The sequence below is a fragment of the Lampetra planeri genome, chromosome 23 (genome assembly GCF_965212315.1).
Source record: "Lampetra planeri chromosome 23, kcLamPlan1.2.h2, whole genome shotgun sequence".
NCBI lineage: Eukaryota > Metazoa > Chordata > Hyperoartia > Petromyzontiformes > Petromyzontidae > Lampetra > Lampetra planeri.
The window spans coordinates 3,035,119-3,054,769 of NC_136129.1; the positions used below are offsets into that span (position 1 = coordinate 3,035,119).

The following is a 19,651-nucleotide window of genomic DNA, read 5'->3' on the forward strand; positions in this document are numbered from 1 at the left end:
CGGCAAGTCTACTCAGCTCCACATCCTCCTGTACCACATCACTCCATCTCTTCTTTAGCCCGTGCCACGCCCGTTTAGCCCCCTCTTATTCGGCCGAACAAAACTTTTAGGCATGCGGTAGCTGGGCATGCGGGCTACATGACCCAGCCAACGCAGCCTTGCCTGCCGGAGGAGCTCACCGATGGGACTTTGTCCAGATCTTTCGAGGATTTGTGAGCTCCTCACACAATCCAGCCTGGTTAAACCCAGGATTGATCGTAGGCAGGCCAGCCTAAATGTTTCTAACCAGCGAAGATGCTCCATTAGGGGGGTCCACGTTTCGAAAGCGTAGAGAAGGGAGGGAATGCCCGTGGCCGAGAAGACCTGAAGCTTCGTGCGGAGCGACAAACCAGGTAGCTTCCACACAGTATTACGCAACCGATGAAAATATATTGCCGCTCGACTGATTGGGAGTGAGACCTCTGCTGTTAAACCGGAGCTGGTCATGAGCACACTGCCCAGGTATGGGAAACTCTCTCCACAACTGCCCCATCACAGATTGGGAGTTGTGGTACAAAATACCCAGGCAAGTGCTTAGTTTTGGTGGGGCTGATGGTAAGGCCCCGCCTCTTAGTGGCACGCTCCAGTTTCAGCAGCAGCGTCTCCAACTCCTCCTCTGAGTGAGCAGCAATTACCAGATCATTTGGCATACATAACGTGGTTGAGCAATAGGGAGCCATCCCTTGACCACACCCGGGCATCGATCAGCCTCCCATTATATCTGTACCAAATGGAAATTCCTCCGGTACAGCTATTGAAGGCTTCACGAATTACGTGGTCAAAATAGATGTCAAATAATGGAGCCAGAGGACATCCCTATCACACCCCAAGGTGTACAGGGAATGGCTCTGACTCCCAGCCACGTAGTTTTACCCGGGCCCGCTCACCATCATGAAGGTCCTTAATGAGCGTGAGCAGAGGGTCAGGGACTCCGAAAGCACGAAGAACAACCCAGAGCCCAGGCCTACTGATGGTATCATAGGTCTTGACCAGGTCAATAAAGCAGAGATGTAGGTCTTCTTGGAATTCCCTACACCTCTGGTAGCAGACGGACAGAAAATATGGCATCTGTGCAGGGCCGCCCGTTCTTGAAACCGCATCGGGGCTCCGCAAGCCTCTCCTCAGCGTGCCGAGCAAGGCGATGTTGAATAATCCTTGCCAGGACTTTTCCCGGCACACTGATAGGTGAGATGCCCCTGTAGTTGTTACAATCTGTGGATCGCCTTCAGTACTTCCTCAACAGATGGCACCTCAGCCAGCCACTCACACACCTCCTCACTCACCCTCATACCGCCTCACTCACCCTCACACCCCCTCACCATTGGCGATGGATGGAGGTTGGTGATATCACGCGTACAAAAAAAAGTTTCATTTTTTGGAAAATAACACAAAGTAAAACTCACGAAAGCTTCAAATCAAGATTGACACGAAGTAAAACGTTAATGAAGCCAGTTAACAAAACAAAAAGAACACTCGTAAACGTTTCCCCTCCTCGGTTTTTTTTTAATTACCAGTCAAAGTGTACAAAGTGTCAGCCTTCAAATCTGCCGATAACCACCATCGCCATTATTACCATCATCCCCATCCCGAGGTCGACAGAAATGAATAAGGGGCCGTCCATAAATGACTGACGTCACGCGATTTTGGACGATTTTTGACCCCCCCCCCCCCGTCGTCACACGGCGTCACAAAAATCAGACCCCCTCCTCAAATATGACGTCACAAAGCTCTGCCCCCCCCCAAAATAAAACATGCTTCAAATCGCTTTAAACTATTGTCATTGTAGTGCGTACTTAATGTGGCGCTGCACTCTGATGTTGGAGAAGAAAACATTTATTAAAAAGTCTATTTAATTAAGTAGAACGTGTTGTCTATATTCATTTAAAGTTGCGCATTTTGATGTGACGTCACATTTCTCAAACCCCCTCGTCACACATCGTCACAAATGTCTGACCCCTCCCCCCCCCCCCCTAGGTGCGTGACGTCATTTATGGACGGCCCCTAATACTATTTGGTGAGGCTGGACCACATGAAAGACTGAATCGCATGGCTGGAATTGCGTGCGGGAGACAGGGAGAGAAGCACGTGGCCAAGAGCCGGTGATTATTCTCCTCAACCTTGTGTTGGTCACTGCTCTAACCCCTCCCCTTGCCTGACCCAACATGGCTCTGATAAATATACGAACGATGAACACCGTCGCGACATTTTAGCCGATTGTCAATTTTGCGAGGTTTCTATCCCCCCTAACTTAGCCGAGCAACTGCGAGCGAATTCAAGGAGAGGAATTGAGCGGACGTAATGTGTGTTCACGCTCGCTGGCCACCCCCTTGGAAACCCGCACCGATTTTCGATCGCTGATATTTATGTCTCTTCTATCGTTCTCGGTGACCATGTTGATCAAAGTAAAAAAAAAATTATCGGAGTTATATTTCTATGACCAAATTCGCACGTTGGGTTATTCGCCGATGACTCTCGCGTGCGATATCATTTCACACGTTTGTACAAATCACCTCGCGTACCTCCTGGGGTCCACGTAAGAAGCACTGGATTAGAGGATGTGGTCAGATTATCGAAACGGCATTCGATGTCGCAAGCACAGTTGAACCTCTCTTAAAGACGGCGATTTGTTCACACGAAACCGGTCGTTCAGCAATTTGGTCGTTAAGCGAGTACAGGAAATACACTTTTGTTCCGATAGCATGGAAAGTTACCCCTATTTCACCCCAAAAAAAATACTTTATAATATTTTTACAATGGATTGTAATACCTAAACACATTCAATGAAACACGGTTAATCAATGCATTCATATTTACTGTACCTACAACAGCCCGTCGTTAACAGAGGAATGGTCGGTAAATGAACACATTGGGCTCTATGGAGGCACTACACTACTTTACACTACACTATACGCTACACTACTATACACTAACATTCACTACACTACTATACACTACACTACTATACACTACTCTATAGACTACACTACTATACACTACACTATACACTACTCTATAGACTACACTACTATACACTACACTACTATACACTACACTACTATACACTACTCTATAGACTACACTACTATACACTACACTACTATACACTACACTACTATACACTACTCTATAGACTACACTACTATACACTACACTACTATACACTACACTACTATACACTACTCTATAGACTACACTACTATACACTACACTACCATACACTACACTATAGACTACACTACTATACACTACACTACTATACACTACTCTATAGACTACACTACTATACACTACACTACTATACACTACTCTATAGACTACACTACTATACACTACACTACTATACACTACACTACTATACACTACTCTATAGACTACACTACTATACACTACACTACCATACACTACACTATTATACACTACACTATAGACTACACTACTATACACTACACTACTATACACTACTCTATAGACTACACTACTATACACTACACTACTATACACTACACTATAGACTACACTACTATACACTACACTATTATACACTACACTATAGACTACACTACCATACACTACACTATTATACACTACACTATAGACTACACTACCATACACTACACTACTATACACTACACTATAGACTACACTACTATACACTACACTACTATACACTACACTACTATACACTACACTATACACTACACTACTCTACACTACCATACACTACGCTACTATACACTACACTACTATACACTACACTACTATACACTACACTACCATACACTACACACTACACTACCATACACTACACACTACACTACCATACACTACACTACTATACACTACTATACACTACACTATACACACTACACTATACACACTACACTATACACACTACACTATACACACTACACTATACACACTACACTATACACACTACACTATACACTACACTATACACTACAATACACTACTATACACTACACTACTATACACTACTATACACTACACTACTATACAATACACTACCATACACTACACTATACACTACACTACTCTACACTACCATACACTACCATACAATACACTACTATACACTACACTATACACTACACATTGGGTTCTATGGAGGCATGTTAAGTGATTAGTCGTGAACAGGGCTGGTCGTTCAAGAGGGGCTCTACCGTCAATGGGGCTATGGGAACGACGCGCCACGGCCACCAAGGGATGACGGCCGACGGTCAACAATGATTACAGAGTGGCGGCCCCGGGGAGACGGAGCGTGCGCGCGAGAGAGGGTACGTCGGTCCGGGGAGACGGAGCGACGAAATCGTCCCGTGTGCTGGTGCCAGTCGGATTTATTCCATCGGAGGAATCGCGAGGGATGCCGGGGAAGATTCGACGGGCCTTGATCCAGCGTGTGGATTGCCCGTGGCCGCGACGGTGATGGTGCTGAAGGCTGGACAACTCTGTAAGGTGTCAACGTTAAGCGTTTTTTTCTTTCCACTGCGGATACACTGTGCTGGTCCCCGCTTAGAGGAATGTGGAATTTCCACCGACGGATAAGGAGACCTGCGCCAGGCTCGTTTAAAAGCGCGGGAGGAGACTGGATTGTTGTCAAGTCTCCTTTCGATGATCCACTGCTGGATGAAGGCCTCTCCCTGCCGTGTTGGCCGTGTCGGCGTCGTCCGAGCGACCGTACTTCACCGTGCTGGCGAAGGCGAATGGGGGGAGGCCCAGAACCGGTTCGGATATCCCACTGATATTAGCTGCGGCCGGGAATCGAACTCGGGGAGGCCAGGTTAGTAGGATAATAGCGCTGCGCCACCACTCCCACCAATATATGGTACGAATGCATTATATGTTCAGAGTATATACAGGAACAATAATCTTGCACAACAAGTTAAACATAACAGCCAGCGAGAGGAAGGAGTACTTTGCCCGTTAAACATTGCGCTAATGGTATCATGGGTTACAGAGCGCCTGGATGGCACCACTGAGATCCTGGGCTCACAGAGGTAGGAGAGAGAGTGGAAGGGAGTGGAGTGAGATGAGAGGGGAGAGGTAGGAGAGTGCATGGAGGGGAGTAGAGTGAGATGAGAGGGGAGAGGTAGGGGAGTGCGTGGAGGGGAGTAGAGTGAGATGAGAGGGGAGAGGTAGGGGAGTGCGTGGAGGGGAGTGGAGTGAGATGAGAGGGGAGAGGTAAGAGAGTGCGTGGAGGGGAGTAGAGTGAGATGGGAGGGGAGAGGTAGGAGAGTGCGTGGAGGGGAGTAGAGTGAGATGAGAGGGGAGAGGCAGGAGAGTGCGTGGAGGGGAGTAGAGTGAGATGGGAGGGGAGAGGTAGGAGAGTGCGTGGAGGGGAGTAGAGTGAGATGAGAGGGGAGAGGTAGGAGAGTGCGTGGAGGGGAGTAGAGTGAGATGGGAGGGGAGAGGTAGGAGAGTGCGTGGAGGGGAGTAGAGTGAGATGGGAGGGGAGAGGCAGGAGAGTGCGTGGAGGGGAGTAGAGTGAGATGAGAGGGGAGAGGTAGGAGAGTGCGTGGAGGGGAGTAGAGTGAGATGGGAGGGGAGAGGTAGGAGAGTTCGTGGAGGGGAGGAGAGCGAGATGGGAGGAGCAGACAGGAGTGAGGTCCACAAAGGATCTTGAAGGCGGTAAGTCAAATCTTCAAATAGATCATGGATTGGATTGGGATCCAGTGGAGGGATCGGAGTATCGGGCGATCTTAAACTACAAGAACTTCCCAAGGAGTATTTCCTCCCATCTCGTGACACAACCCCAACAACCCATTTAGAGTATGCTTGTAAATAAACGTTTAAAATCACATTAACAATGAATCGGAAAAAAAATCCAATACGATCCTGTGCGTCACCTTATGCGGACTCTCCGACGAGCAGGGGACTAATGCTCCACGTTAAATAAAAACGCCGCCAAGCCAGTGAGGTCAGCGAGCCACGTACAAAAAAATATAAACTGTTGCAGCACGATGTCCGACGTTTCGCTCCACGAGGCTAGGAACCTTCTAGGGGAACCGAATCCGAACACTCATGAGAGAGGCAAATAGCCAAGCCGAGTTAAGGCAGCTAGTCGTAGCCAAGGCCGCTAGGCAGAGTCAAGGCAGCCATTGCCTAGCCAACACAGCCAGGCCGAGCCAAGGCATCGAAGCCTGCTCAAGGCAGCCAAGGTTACGCTAAGAACAAGAATAATTACAACAAGCTGTTAAAAATATGATACGCCTACGGTGCTTATCATTTGACCGGTTGTGCAGCCGGTAGATTTCACACAATTCGGCCAGTTTGCACAGGGGTAGTGATTGTATTACCGGTTAACGGCCACCCATCCGCCCGGTGTTTAAAAACTTGGCTCCAAATGCCTCTGTGGCGTCACCGTTTCGCTGTGGCGTCATCGCTCGCCGTGACGTCATCGTTCGCCGTGGCGTCATCGCTCGCCGTGACGTCATTGCGCGCCGTGGCGTCACCGTTTCGCTGTGACGTCATCGCTCGCCGTGACGTCGCCGTTCGCTGTGACGTCATTGTTCGCTGCAAGGTTCTGCACGTTTACGGCTCGCGATGACCTACGCTAGACACCAGCATTCTTCATTGCAAGGCCACTGCCCCCCCCCTCCCCCCCCTAGACAATACACAAAGGGTGAAAACACCCCTCATCATCATCATCATCGTGCTGCTGTCAAACACCCAGTGGGTTTCAGGTGTGGCGGCCCTCACACACACACACCGATGATGTCTTACCGGCGAAAGTGCCCTCCCCCCCTCTGAAAATCAGTGAAGAACGCCTTTCTACACAGAGCGGAGGGGGTCCCCCCGCACCTCCGATTAGCAGGGTTGGCTACGTTCGGTGCGAATCGAGGTCCTACGGCAGACCTTCACGCACACGAGGGTCACTGGACAAAAAACTGAAGCGCAAAACGGCTATAAAAACAACGCCGTAACACTCCTCCAACTGGGTGTTGGGGGAGAGAAAATGGGTGTGAGTCCACCGTGTGTGGTGTGTGTATGAAGGAAGTTGGGTTAGTCAACATCTATGGAGATATTACAGTGGAGGGCAGGGGGGCGGGCGGCTAATTGGTCCGGGCGGACACATGCCGGTCAGTCGGATACGTGACGTTGTACCGTACACGTGTTTGTTTTCTATCGCCCCCCCCTCCCCCTCCAACGTTTAAACAAATAAGAAGACGAAAATGGCCCTTCTTAAATTTTCGTGGTTAAATCCGTGCTTCGGCGTCGCTCTCATTGGTGCGGCTGTGACTGCCGCCGCCGTCGTCGCCACCATCGCCACCATCGGCACCGTCGGCACCACCGGCACCACCCTTGATACGGTACTCGCCAGGCTCCGCGTAATCCTTGCCCCGGAGCCTTCGCATCGGCGGGGACGCTGCACCACCACCGCCGCCATCGTCGTCTTTGGACCGCTGGCTCATCGTGCGCACCTTGGTGTACATCGCCTCGATCTGCAAACGAGCGAGTGGGGATGGGGGGGTCAGCGAATCTGGGGCGCCGTGGTGGCTGGGAGATGTTGACAACCTCGCCTGGTTCGCAAGGCGGTCGTGGGTTCGATGCCAACCAGAGGTCGCAACCGGGTACCCGATACCCGTACCCTACCCGATACCCGGCTACCCGTACCCAGCCGGGTACGGGTACCCGTTTGCGACCCTGGTGCGGCCGGATACGGGTACGGGTACGGGTAGGCCGTGAGTCACTGGTGAGTCACCGTTTGTCACTCATTTCACAACGTCTTGTCTCTTCTCACAATTCAAGTTCCTAGAATCAACCCACCCGCGCCTGCAACATGGCTTCATCCCAGAGGTCGCAATCGGGTATCCGATACCCGTACCCTACCCGATACCCGGCTGCCCATACCCGGCCGGGTATCGGGTACGGGTACCCGTTTGCGACCCTGGTGCGGCCGGGTACGGGTAAGGAATCAAAACCCGTTTGCGACCTCTGATGCCAACACTGACACCTGCTGTTTATTTGGCGTTTGCATGCGTGTCTCTCTCCCTCTCCCGCCGTGGTCGCGTGGATTTTTGTCGGGGTCCTCTGCGTTTTTCCCCTCCACATTTATGAATCGACGTCGCGCGTTTCAGAGTATTTGGCTGCTGCGATAGATTTCACACGATGATGAGAAGCCACTTTCGTTGAGTTGTCATTCCTGACGGCCACGTAGCTTCTGAAAAAGGAGCTACGCACCTCAGCGGGGGTCTTATCTGGTCAAATAAAAATTGTTTCGTAAACGGGGAAAATCCGGTTCGCGATTGATTTTCTCTTGGGTTGGGTCACCGCGTGAAAATTTTTTGTCGTAAAACTTTCCCCTCCACCCGACACGGCTGACTTTTATTTATTGATATTTATTTTCATTGAGGTAATGCGCGGGCCCGTGACATCACGTAGTGACGCACGCGTACACACTGTCAACATCAGCCAAAAGCAGGGACCATTTTAATAAACGCGTCGGGAGTGAGTGGGTGAGTGCCCAAATGTATTATTAGTGCTGTAGCAGGAGCAGCAGCAGCACCACCGGTGGACGTTTGAAGTTTGTCGTTGTTGACGGAGGGCGACCTCGCAACGTTTTGAACGCGCAACACAAGCAATCATCATCAGGTGTGAAAACCACAGCAAGAAATTTTTTCTTGAGAATGTAATTGTTAATTTTTATTATTTCCCTTCTACGTGACTTTACCGAAAGAACCAAGAATATGAATCCCTGCAGTCACGAAAGCTTTAAATCGAAACACAAAGAGCAGTTCTAAAGAAATGAGTTTGTCAATATAGATGATGATGATGATTTTAAACTTCATGGATATCCAGTGGCTACCTAATCACAGAAGGAAGGGCGTTCCAGACGGCCGCAGAAGCGAGGTTGAACGCGCTCGATGCGGTGAAATGGACGACAAGAACTCTCTCTTTCTCTAATAGGGTTTTTCCCCTTTTTTCTGGCAACAAAACTGACACCTTTTGCAAGGAATCATGCTTACATTAACCACAATACTTGCAGTCAAATGCAAACAAAAAACAATACTCTGATAATTTATGCAATGTCTTTGAAACTGATTGGTCCACACCAGTGACAGCTTTCTTACGAGCCTTGTGTCTCATATGGTGTTCGACCACATGACGCCAAAAGGCGCACTCTCTTTCTCGTGAAGCCCTCTCGTCATGGGCAGCAGACGTTAGCGTGGAGTTTTTCATTCTTCAGGACTGCCTTTTGTGTTTAGTTTGGCGTCCTTCCCCCGCATCTCGGCTTAGCGTGGTTGGTTACGTGCAGTGCAAAACAACTTCAACGTACATACACTATACACTACAATACAAACTACACTATATACACCAAGAGACAAAGATCCCCCGTATAGCCTGTAACAGACTGTTGGGGCAAGTGCTGTTAGCGAGCACCGAAAAGGCCGGCACGGCACACGAGGGGGTTGGTGGCCAACACCACGCCCGGCCGCCTTTGTCTCCCCAGTGGCGATGTTTTACACATCGCACCAGGTAGTCATTTGAGGCTGAGTCGACCTAGGGGAGGCCCAGGACCGGTTCAGATAATCGTCACCGGTTGTTGGCCGCGAGCGGGAATCGAACTCGGGTCGCCAGGTTCGTAGCGCAGCGTAGCGCTAACCACTTCACTACCGCTCCCCACTACACCGTACACTACTATACACACTACATTATACACTACACTGCTATACACTACACCACTATACTAAATAGAATTTTTTTTTAAAATCCTTTATATTAAGTTCACTTGCTTACTTGCTTGCGCGCTTACGACCGTGCAAATCTTTCAGTCGTTTTTTAACCCACTTCCCGTGATCCAATCGAGCTGACATTTTGCACACAGACTCGTTGTGCGTGACAATTTATTTTCGTGAAAATCTTTTTTTCCAAAATGTTACACTTTTTAGGAAAAAAAAAATTATATTTAATTACCAATTGCATAATGGTGGCAGGCAATCATCTGACCCATAGGTGGCAGCCATCTCAAGCCAAAGGACGAGAGGACTCTAGCCGCCACGCATATAAAGGATTTATAGTGAAAAACTTTGTTTTTACGGGTTTACTTTTTTTAAGGTTAGAACTGCCTTTTGTGTTTGGTTTGTTGTCTTTCCCCCGCACCTCCGATTAGCGCGGTTGGCTGCCAAAGGTGCAAAACAAGTTCACTCGTGCATCCTGAACCGCATTGCTGATGCAATCTTGCGCAAGAATAGAATGTAACAAATTTTTTTTTTTTAAACGACTCATTAACACCGTGTAGCTTCGAGGCAAAATATACAGCAGGTGACGTTTCGGGATATGGTCCTACTCCATCGCACGCAACTAGACGACACAAGTGGAGGGCTTAGCTATTGACCATGGAGCCGTGATGACGATTGAATTTTTTTCTTTAACGATTCAAGTTTTTTTTTTAAATTGCCATTTCAACAGTTAAGTGTGAGTAGCTCTTGCGTAACAAGACGAACCAGACTGGTCACAGATGGGGTCTCGGAGATAAATCATGAGCCTGGAATTTTGACTATGTACGTACGTTGAATTTCTTTCGCACCGTACGTAGCTAACCGAGGTGTGCGGGGGAATGCCAAAAAACGATAACATAACAACAACAATCAGTTTCGATGTAAAGCTTTCGTGACTGCAGGGATTCATCTTCTTGGTTCTTTTGGTAAAGTCACGTAGAAGGGAAATAATAAAATAATAAAGCTAAAACATAATAAAATACAATTCTCACGACGTTTCGGCCACAACGCAAGCAGCCGTCCTCAGGTGAAGAACAGGGCTGTCGGAAAGACAGCGTCTCATTCAGCGTCTCATTCAGACGCTGTCTTTCCGACAGACCTGTTCTTCACCTGAGGACGGCTGCTTGCGTTGTGGCCGAAACGTCGTGAGAATTGTATTCTATTATGTTTTATTTTTATTATTTCCCTTCTACGTGACTTTACCGAAAGAACCAAGAAGAACAACAATCAGTTCTCAAGACACGCGTGCTCTCATCGAGCGCCTATCAAGGCGCGGCACAGAACCCGCCGGCACGAAACCCCTGAACCTTCGCACCGACACCACCACCGCCGTCAAAAAGAGTGCAGTACTGACCTCTTCGGGGGTCAAAAACGGGTCCTGTTCCACCGTGCGGTAGTTCACCTCGTCCGTCACCTCCTGCAACGCGCACGCGACAATCGCATCGGGAGGTGAGGACGAGCGTCTAGGGGTTGGGCACGCCGAGTGACGCTTGTTTGAACCCCCCAGAGAAGGGGTGGGCTGATGCGGTTCACAGGACGGCGTGCGCCAGAGTGGACTTGCCGATGACCGGTACCAGCGGTGTCAAGGTCGGCCTCTGTGGAGGAGGCTCGTGAAGGACGCTACTGGGCAGCAACAACGGAGGACGGAGGAGCGACGCTCGCAACAACGAGCGGAGCGCCGGGGCGGATAAAACGCAGCGAGTTGGCGCAGCAGGAAGCACAGGCGGTGAAGCTGCCGGTCATCTCGTTGAGTCGAGCCATGGCACCCGAGTCTCTCCCATGACCTCCTGCCAGCAGCGAGCCTTCAACGCTTCACGTGGCTTTACAACTGCACCCAGCCTGGTGTGAATACGGTGGCGATGTCACCAGTCGGTGGCCAACGAGCCCCCCCTACCCCCGCCACTCCACCCCCCCCCACCACGAGCCCCCGCACCACCCCCCCCCACGTCACCCCCCGCCACCCCCCCCCCCCACCACCCCCCCCATCACCCCCCCCCCCGCCACGACCCCCCCTGCCACTCCCCCCCCACTACTCCCCCCCGTGTCACCCCACCACCACCCCCCCTACCCCCACTACTCCACCCCCCGCCACTTGCCCCCCCCCGCCACCCCCCCCCACCCCCCCCCACTCCACGAGCCCCCGCGCCACCCCCCCCGTCACCCCCCGCCACCCCCGCGCCACCCCCCCCCACCACCCCCCCACCACCCCCCCCACCCCCACTACTCTACCCCCCCCGCCACGATGAAGCCACCGTAGCCCGTGTGAGACGCAGCTCCCGGCCTTCCGTCGGGGATGTCGCTTCCGTGTGGTGGCGTTTCGGCGTCTCCGCCACGACCAAATGCGATCCCCGCCGAGATGACATTAACAACATCAACAACATCAACAACATCAACAACATCATGGGACCTCCTTTGCCAGTACCAAAATATACTAATAGGGTTTTTTCCCCTTTTTTCTGGCAACAAAACTGACACCTTTTGCAAGGAATCATGCTTACATTAACCACAATACTTTTTTTTTTGTTTGCATTTGACTGCAAGTATTGTGGTTAATGTAAGCATGATTCCTTGCAAAAGGTGTCAGTTTTGTTGCCAGAAAAAAGGGGAAAAAACCCTATTAACATCAACGACATCAACGACATCAACGACATCGACAACATCGACAACATCGACAACATCGACAACATCGACAACATCGACAACATCAACGACATCAACGACATCAACAACATCAACGACATCAACGACATCGACAACATCGACAACATCGACAACATCGACAACATCGACAACATCAACGACATCAACGACATCAACGACATCAACGACATCAACGACATCGACAACATCGACAACATCGACAACATCAACAACATCAACAACAACATCAACAACGGCGGCGACAGCGCCCAGTGATGGACCAGCAAAGCGCCAGCGATGTTGCGACGTTAACTACCTCGCCCGGTGTGCAGGAGTCTTCGTGCTCTCCCGGCGGTCGCGTGGATTCTGCTCCGGCTCCTCCGGCTTTACCCTCCTGGGTCATCGTAAAAGATAATACGTAGATATCGTTACTCGTCAGCTCGTTAGATGAAACATGAACACAGCCGGTTCAGCGCGTAGACATGCACTAGACGCCGGGCGTTTTTTGTATTTGGCCGCGAAAAATGTCCACGGGGTGACGAGCCACTTTCGTTGAGCCGCCATGATTAGTGATAGCCAGGCCGCTTGTGAAAGATAAAATGAAAATGCTTTAGCGTTAACACGAATTGGGGGGTGGTGGGGGTGGTGGGGGGTGAGGGGGTTCTTTGCCCGACCCCTCACCCCCCCATCACCACCACCGCCACCACCATCACGAGGCAGCACCTGTGAGTCGCTGGATCCCGCACGCACGGTGAACCGGTGCAGGAAGTCGGAGGCAGTTCCACCCTGGGGACACGGAGACACAGGGACATGGGGACACGGGGACACGGAGACACGGGGACACGGGGACATTGGGATACTACGGGCATACGGGGACGCAGAGATGTGGGGATACGGGGACACGGGGACACGGGGACACGGGGACACGGGGACACGGGGACACGGGGACATGGGGCATGGGGACACGGAGACACGGGGACACGGAGACACGGGGACACGGAGACACGGGGACACGGAGACACGGGGACACGGAGACACGGGGACACGGAGACACGGGGACACGGAGACACGGGGACACGGAGACACGGGGACACGGGGACACTGGGACACGGAGACACGGGGACACGGAGACACGGGGACACGGAGACACGGGGACACGGAGACACGGGGACACGGGGACACGGAGACACGGGGACACGGAGACACGGGGACACGGGGACACTGGGACACGGAGACACGGGGACACGGGGACACGGAGACACGGGGACACGGGGACACGGGGACACGGGGACACGGGGACACGGGGACACGGGGACACGGGGACATGGGGACATGGGGACATGGGGACACGGGGACACGGAGATACTACGGGTATATGGGGACGCAGAGATGTGGGGACACGGGGATACGGAGACATGGGGATACTACGGGCATACGGGGACGCAGAGATGTGGGGATAAGGAGACACGGGGACACGGGGACACGGAGACACAGGGACACAGATGTGGGGACACGGGGGCACGGAAACACAGGGACACGGGGACACAGGGACACTGAGAAACAGGGACACAGGGATATATGGACAAAGAGACATGTGGACGGGGTCATGGGGACACGGACACAGGAAAATGTGAATACGGAGACACGGTGGCACAGACACACAGGGACATGGGGACACAGAGACACGGTGGCATGGTGACACAGGGACACGGAGACACAGATATGTGGACATCGAGACACAGGGACACGCTGTCACGGGGTCATGGGGACACAGGCATGGACATGCAGGGTCACAGAGACACGGGGTCACAGAGACACGGGGTCACAGAGACACGGGGTCACAGAGACACTGGGTCACCTGTCTCTGCTCGTCTATCTGCGTGTGTGTTTGTCTCTCTCACTAACAACACTTGCCCCGACAGTCTGTTGAAGGCTATACGGGGGATCTTTGTCTTTGTTCGTCTCTCTACTCACAGTGGCTTCTTTGCTCTTCCCGTTCGGAGTGCCGACGCCGCTCTCATATCCACCGCCACCTTTTTTGCTGCTGCCGCCGCGCCCACCACCACCGCCAACACCGCCGCCAACACCACCACCAACGCCACCACCAACGCCACCACCAACGCCACCACCAACTCCGTCATCCCCAGGATCGCCCTCCTCCGTGACAGCATCGTACATCGATTCTTCGGCAACTTCCTCGTACAGTTGCTCATCAGCTGCACCGACGCTCGGCTGCCCAGTGGCGCTGTTCGCTGACGGCAGTGGCAATGCCGCCGACGGCGGTGACTGGCGAACCAGCGTACTGCTCTGCTTCTTGTTCCCCGGTGCTGCACGCACGCACGCACGCAGACGCACGCACGCACGCACGCACGCAGACACACGCACAGACACACACACAGAGACACACACGCAGACGCACACGCACGCACGCAGACACACGCACGCAGACAAACACGCAGACACACACGCACGCAAATACACGCACGCACACACGCACGCAGACACACACGCAGACGCGCACAAAAGACAAAGATCCCCCGAAAAGGCTTCAAGAGACCGTAGGGCAAGGGATGTTAGCGAGCAGCACCCATGAGGGCTGGCACGGCGCACGACAGGGCGGTGTGGCCAGAACCACGATGCTCGGTGCTGAGAGCGTTCACACACCGCACCAGGTGCCAGGTGCATGTCTTCTCAGCCCAAGGGGAGGCCCAGGACCGGTTCAGATAATCGTCAATGACATTGGCCGTGAGCGGGTATGGAACTCGGCCCGCCAGGTTCGTAGCGCGGCGCCATAACCGCTGCACTGCCGCTCCCCACCGTGCCCCACCACTGCGCACAAAGACAAAGATCCCCCGTATAGCCTTCAAGAGATCGACGGGGGCAAGTGCTGTTAGCGAGCAGCACCTACTAAGGCCAGCGACGTCACATGACGGGGCGGGTGCGGCCAGCACCACGCAGCGCCCGGCCCGGTGTCGACGTTCTACACACCGCAGCAGGTCCCCATTGCATTTAAGGCTGAGCTGACCTAGGGGACGCCCAGGGACAGGCATGGCTGGCGTCATCGGCTGCTTTGCGTCTCCGAGTCCCAGGGTCTCCCAGCAAACAACGGGGGGGGGGGGAGGGGGGTTACTTTTCCGTTCAACGATGCTGTTTGTGACTGGCCGCTGGGCACTTTTGGGCCTCACGGGGACCCGGAGCTCGGCGACGGCCGTGAAAAATGCAACGCGATGTAGCGCTCTCGACGATAACCACCGTCGCTCACTCGCTCACCCACCGGTCCCTCTCTGCGAGGAGCTTCCGTCTCCTCTGTCTGGCTGCTGCTGCTGCTGACGATGCTTCTGCTGCTGCTGCTGCTGCGGCTGCTGCCGATTCTCATGAACCGTGCCGTTCTTTGCCGGCCTCAGCTGCGGTGCCTATTACAGACATGAGAGATTGTTGATGGTGATGATGGTGGCAATGAAGATGATGGTGGTGGTGGTGGTGGTGATGATGATGCTGTTGATGATGATGATCAATGCTGCGGCTAAGGATGATGATTAAGATGAAGCAGCTGCTGCTGATGATGATGATAATGCTGATGCTAATGATGATGAAGAAGCTGAGATGACACTGCTTCTGCTGCTGATGATGATGCAGAAGATGATGGAAGCTGCTGCTGCTGATGATAATAATTAAGATGATTATGTTCAAACAGGCAATACGGCGGTGGGGGTACCCACGGGTAACTTTGACAGTTTTGAAACAAGTCGTGGAAATTCCACATTCTTATGGCAGGAGGCAACCCATGACATGCTGGGCGGATCGTTACATCACAGGATTGGGAGAGGCGGCAGCGGTGGCTTTAGAGAAGGCCCTCATCCAGCAGTGGATTGACCATGGCTGCTGATGATGATGAGGAACAAGAAAAATAATAAGTGTCCGACGACGACGACGACGACGACGATGATGGTGGTGGTGGTGGTAAGTGATGTACACACTGCATCTCCGTACCTTCAGGCTGATCCGGTCCGAATTGCCATCATCGTCCCTGCGCGAGACAGAGGTGGAACACACGCACGCATCTCACAAGCGGCACCGCCACGGTGGCTAGGAGATGTTAACTCCCTCGCCCCGTATGCGGGAGGTCGTGGATTCGACCCCGACGCCTGCTGCTGTATATTTGGAGTCTGCGGTGTCTCTCTCCCCGTGGTCGCGTGGATTTTTCACCGGGTTCTCCGTTGTTTTCCCCCCCTCCACATTTGGAATCGACATCGCGCGTTTAGAGTATTTGGCGACTGCTATAAATGTCCACGTGATAAGCCACATCGTTGAGCTATCATTTGTGGCCAGGTCGCTGCTAAAAAAAGAGCTGTATAGCTCAGTGGCCCTAATCTGGTCAAATAAAAATATTGGAGTTCTTAACCGCTGCAAAAGACAAAATCCCCTGTATAGCCTTAACAGACTGTTGGGGCAAGTGCTGTCACACGAGGGGGTGAGTGGCTAGCACCACGCCTGACCGCCTTTGCCTCCCCAGTGGTGATGTTGACACAGTCACTCATTTGAGGCCGAGTCGACCTAGGGGAGGCCCAGGACCGGTTCAGATAACTGTCACTGGGTGTTGGCCGTGAGCGGAAACCGAAATCGGGTCACCGGGTTCGTTGCGCAGCACACGAACCGCTGCACTACAACTCCCCACACATACACGTACAAACAGGTTTGGTACCTCATTTGCCCGTAAAAAATATGATATCATATTTTTTTCCAGTTAAAAATATGATATCATATTTTTTACTGGCAAATGAGGTACCAATGTAAATGCTTACCCCGATACTCTGATGGTGCATTGTCTTTGAGTTATGCGCCTTTTGGCGTCATCTGGTCCAACCCATGTGAGACTAGGCTCTAAGGAAAGCTGTCTCGGGTGTGGACCAATCAACTTCAAGGACAGTGCATACATTATCAGAGTTATGTTTTTTGTTTGTATTATGACTGCAGGTATTGTGGTCTATGCAACCATAACTCCTCGTAAGAAAGGTGTCAGTTTTGTTGCCAGATTAAAGGGTAAAAAACCAATTATCACATACAAACACGTACACATATATACAAACATTGACATGCATACGCACACATACATACATATGTACATACACGTACGTACATACGCGTAAAGGAAGGCCGTTCTATCACGCCATTCTCTTAACTTTTTTAGGACGCTGTTACTTTTCATTAGGACGATGTCTTTCTGACAGCTCTGTTTCTTCACCTGAGGATGGCTGCTTGCGTTGTGGCCGAAACGTCGTGAGAATTTTATTTTACTATGTTTTATTATTATTTTATTATTTCCCTTCTACGTGACTTTAGCGAAAGAACCAAGAAGATGTTCTCGTTATGTCAATCGGGGATTCACTTTCCATATTCTTAGGTTTTTTCGGTAAAGTCACGTAGGTAAAAAAATTAAATTAAAATTAATAAAAGTAAAATAAAATAAAAATCACGACGTTTATTTTATTTATTTTAATTTTTTACCTACGTGACTTTACCGAAAAAACCTAAGAATATGAATCCTTGCAGTCACGAAAGCTTCAAATCTAGAATTCACGTTCCACCCAAATATATTTTTACGGGTCGCTGTGTCGACTGCAGCGACAGCTCCACTGGATGCGATGTGCCCATTGCGGAAATTACGTTACGGGGTGACTCACCGAACCGGAGTACTCATCTCCCTCCGTGTAATAAGTAAATGAATACATTTAAAAAAAGAAAATTTACACATCCCATCGGAGTGTGTATGCACGATGCTAATGATTTTGTGTTGTGTATTATGTTGTGGGGGTTTGCGTAGAACTGGGACCAATGTCCAACACGGAGCAAGGGCCCTTCCCAATAAACATCTGGGCATTTCACCAGCTTTGAGTCAAGCGAGTCTGACTTCTGATGAGACACTGAATGTTGAAAAGCAGTCCAGAGCAGAGGTCGCAACCGGGTACCCGATACCCGTACCCTACCCGATACCCGGCTACCCGTACTCGGCCGGGTACGCCGGGTACGGGTACTCCTTTGCGACTCTGGTGCGGCCGGGTACGGGTAGGCCGTGAGTCACTGGTGAGTAACTGTTTGTCACTCATTTCCCAACATCTTGTCTCTTCTCACAATTCAAGTTCCTATAATCAACCCACCCGCGCCTGCAACATGGCTTCATCCCAGAGGTCGCAATCAGGTACCCGATACCCGTACCCGGCTGGGTACGGGGGTAGGGTACGGGTACGACCGGGTACGGGTACCCGTTTGCGACCCTGGTGCGGCCGGGTACGGGTACGGGTAAGGAATCAAAACCCATTTGCGACCTCTGGTCCAGAGTTTTTCTTGCATTGAACCAATTCTGCTGAAATGATGCACTCCCACAAGGAAGGGCGTGTGTGTGTGTGTCTGATGGAATGTGTAAAGATAAATTAATTAATTGTTTGTTTTTTACGTGAAGGACACTGCAATGGGAATGGAGGTGATCGGCTGACGATTTTGTTTACCGATGATCTCCCCAATGCTGAGAATGACGACATGGGCTGAAATCAACTCTGTTCCGTATTTAAGTCGCAGTGCCACCAATATAGCGTCTCTCTCCACCCACACTCGCCCACAGAAACACTCGCCCGCAGAAACACTCGCCTGCAAAACCACTCACTCAGCCCACACCCACAGAAACACTCGCCTGCAAAACCACTCACTCAGCCCAAACCCACAGAAACACTCGCCTGCAAAACCACTCACTCAGCCCACACCCACAGAAACACTCGCCTGCAGAAACACTCACCTGCAAAACAACTCAGTCCACACCCACAGAAACACTCGCCTGCAAAACCACTCACTCAGCCCACACCCACAGAAACACTCGCCTGCAGAAACACTCACCTGCAAAACCACTCACTCAGTCCACACCCACAGAAACACTCACCTGCAAAACCACTCACTTAGTCCACACCCACTGCACCGCTCGCCCACTGCACCGCTCGCCCACTGCACCGCTCGCCCACTGCACCGCTCGCCCACTGCACCGCTCGCCCACTGCACCGCTCACCTTAAGCAGTCGATGCATGTAAACAGCACCATCCCCAGAGATGCCAGCGCTCCCAGCAGCGCAACCACCATCACCACCCAGGGCTCGAACTGGTCTCCTCCAACTCCGAGGAGCACGGGCGCCATGGTGGAGCACGTGGAGGAACTGTTCCCCGGTGCTCGCTGCTTGCGTCACGTGGGAGACC

The 19,651-nt window shown here is 51.8% G+C and overlaps 1 protein-coding gene across 2 annotated transcripts; it reads right to left on the reverse strand.

Annotated features, from left to right (window-relative positions):
• Positions 1–1,517: 1,517 nt before the first annotated feature.
• Positions 1,518–19,651, reverse strand: LOC144726237 (uncharacterized). 2 transcript variants are annotated; one of them, XM_078604771.1, is made up of 8 exons: positions 19,468–19,651; positions 16,407–16,443; positions 15,691–15,829; positions 14,391–14,743; positions 13,140–13,202; positions 12,733–12,810; positions 11,131–11,193; positions 1,518–7,499 (listed from the first exon to the last, which is right to left on the reverse strand). In XM_078604771.1, the coding sequence occupies exons 1-8, from the start codon at positions 19,590–19,592 to the stop codon at positions 7,254–7,256; spliced, it is 1,104 nt and encodes a 367-aa protein (XP_078460897.1). In that variant the 5' UTR covers positions 19,593–19,651; the 3' UTR covers positions 1,518–7,253. The 2 variants fall into 2 exon arrangements, with proteins under 2 accessions (XP_078460897.1, XP_078460898.1); XM_078604772.1 differs by lacking the exon at positions 13,140–13,202.

Excerpts from the sequence above, each read along its gene's own strand:
- LOC144726237 (XM_078604771.1), bottom strand. The coding sequence starts at position 19,592 with ATGGCGCCCGTGCTCCTCGGAGTTGGAGGAGACCAGTTCGAGCCCTGG. Across the intron at positions 14,744-15,690 it reads CTCCTCGCAGAGAGGGACCG|CACCGGGGAACAAGAAGCAG; the intron begins GTGGGTGAGCGA and ends GCGTGCGTGCAG. Across the intron at positions 7,500-11,130 it reads CGTTTTTGACCCCCGAAGAG|ATCGAGGCGATGTACACCAA; the intron begins GTCAGTACTGCA and ends GCTCGTTTGCAG.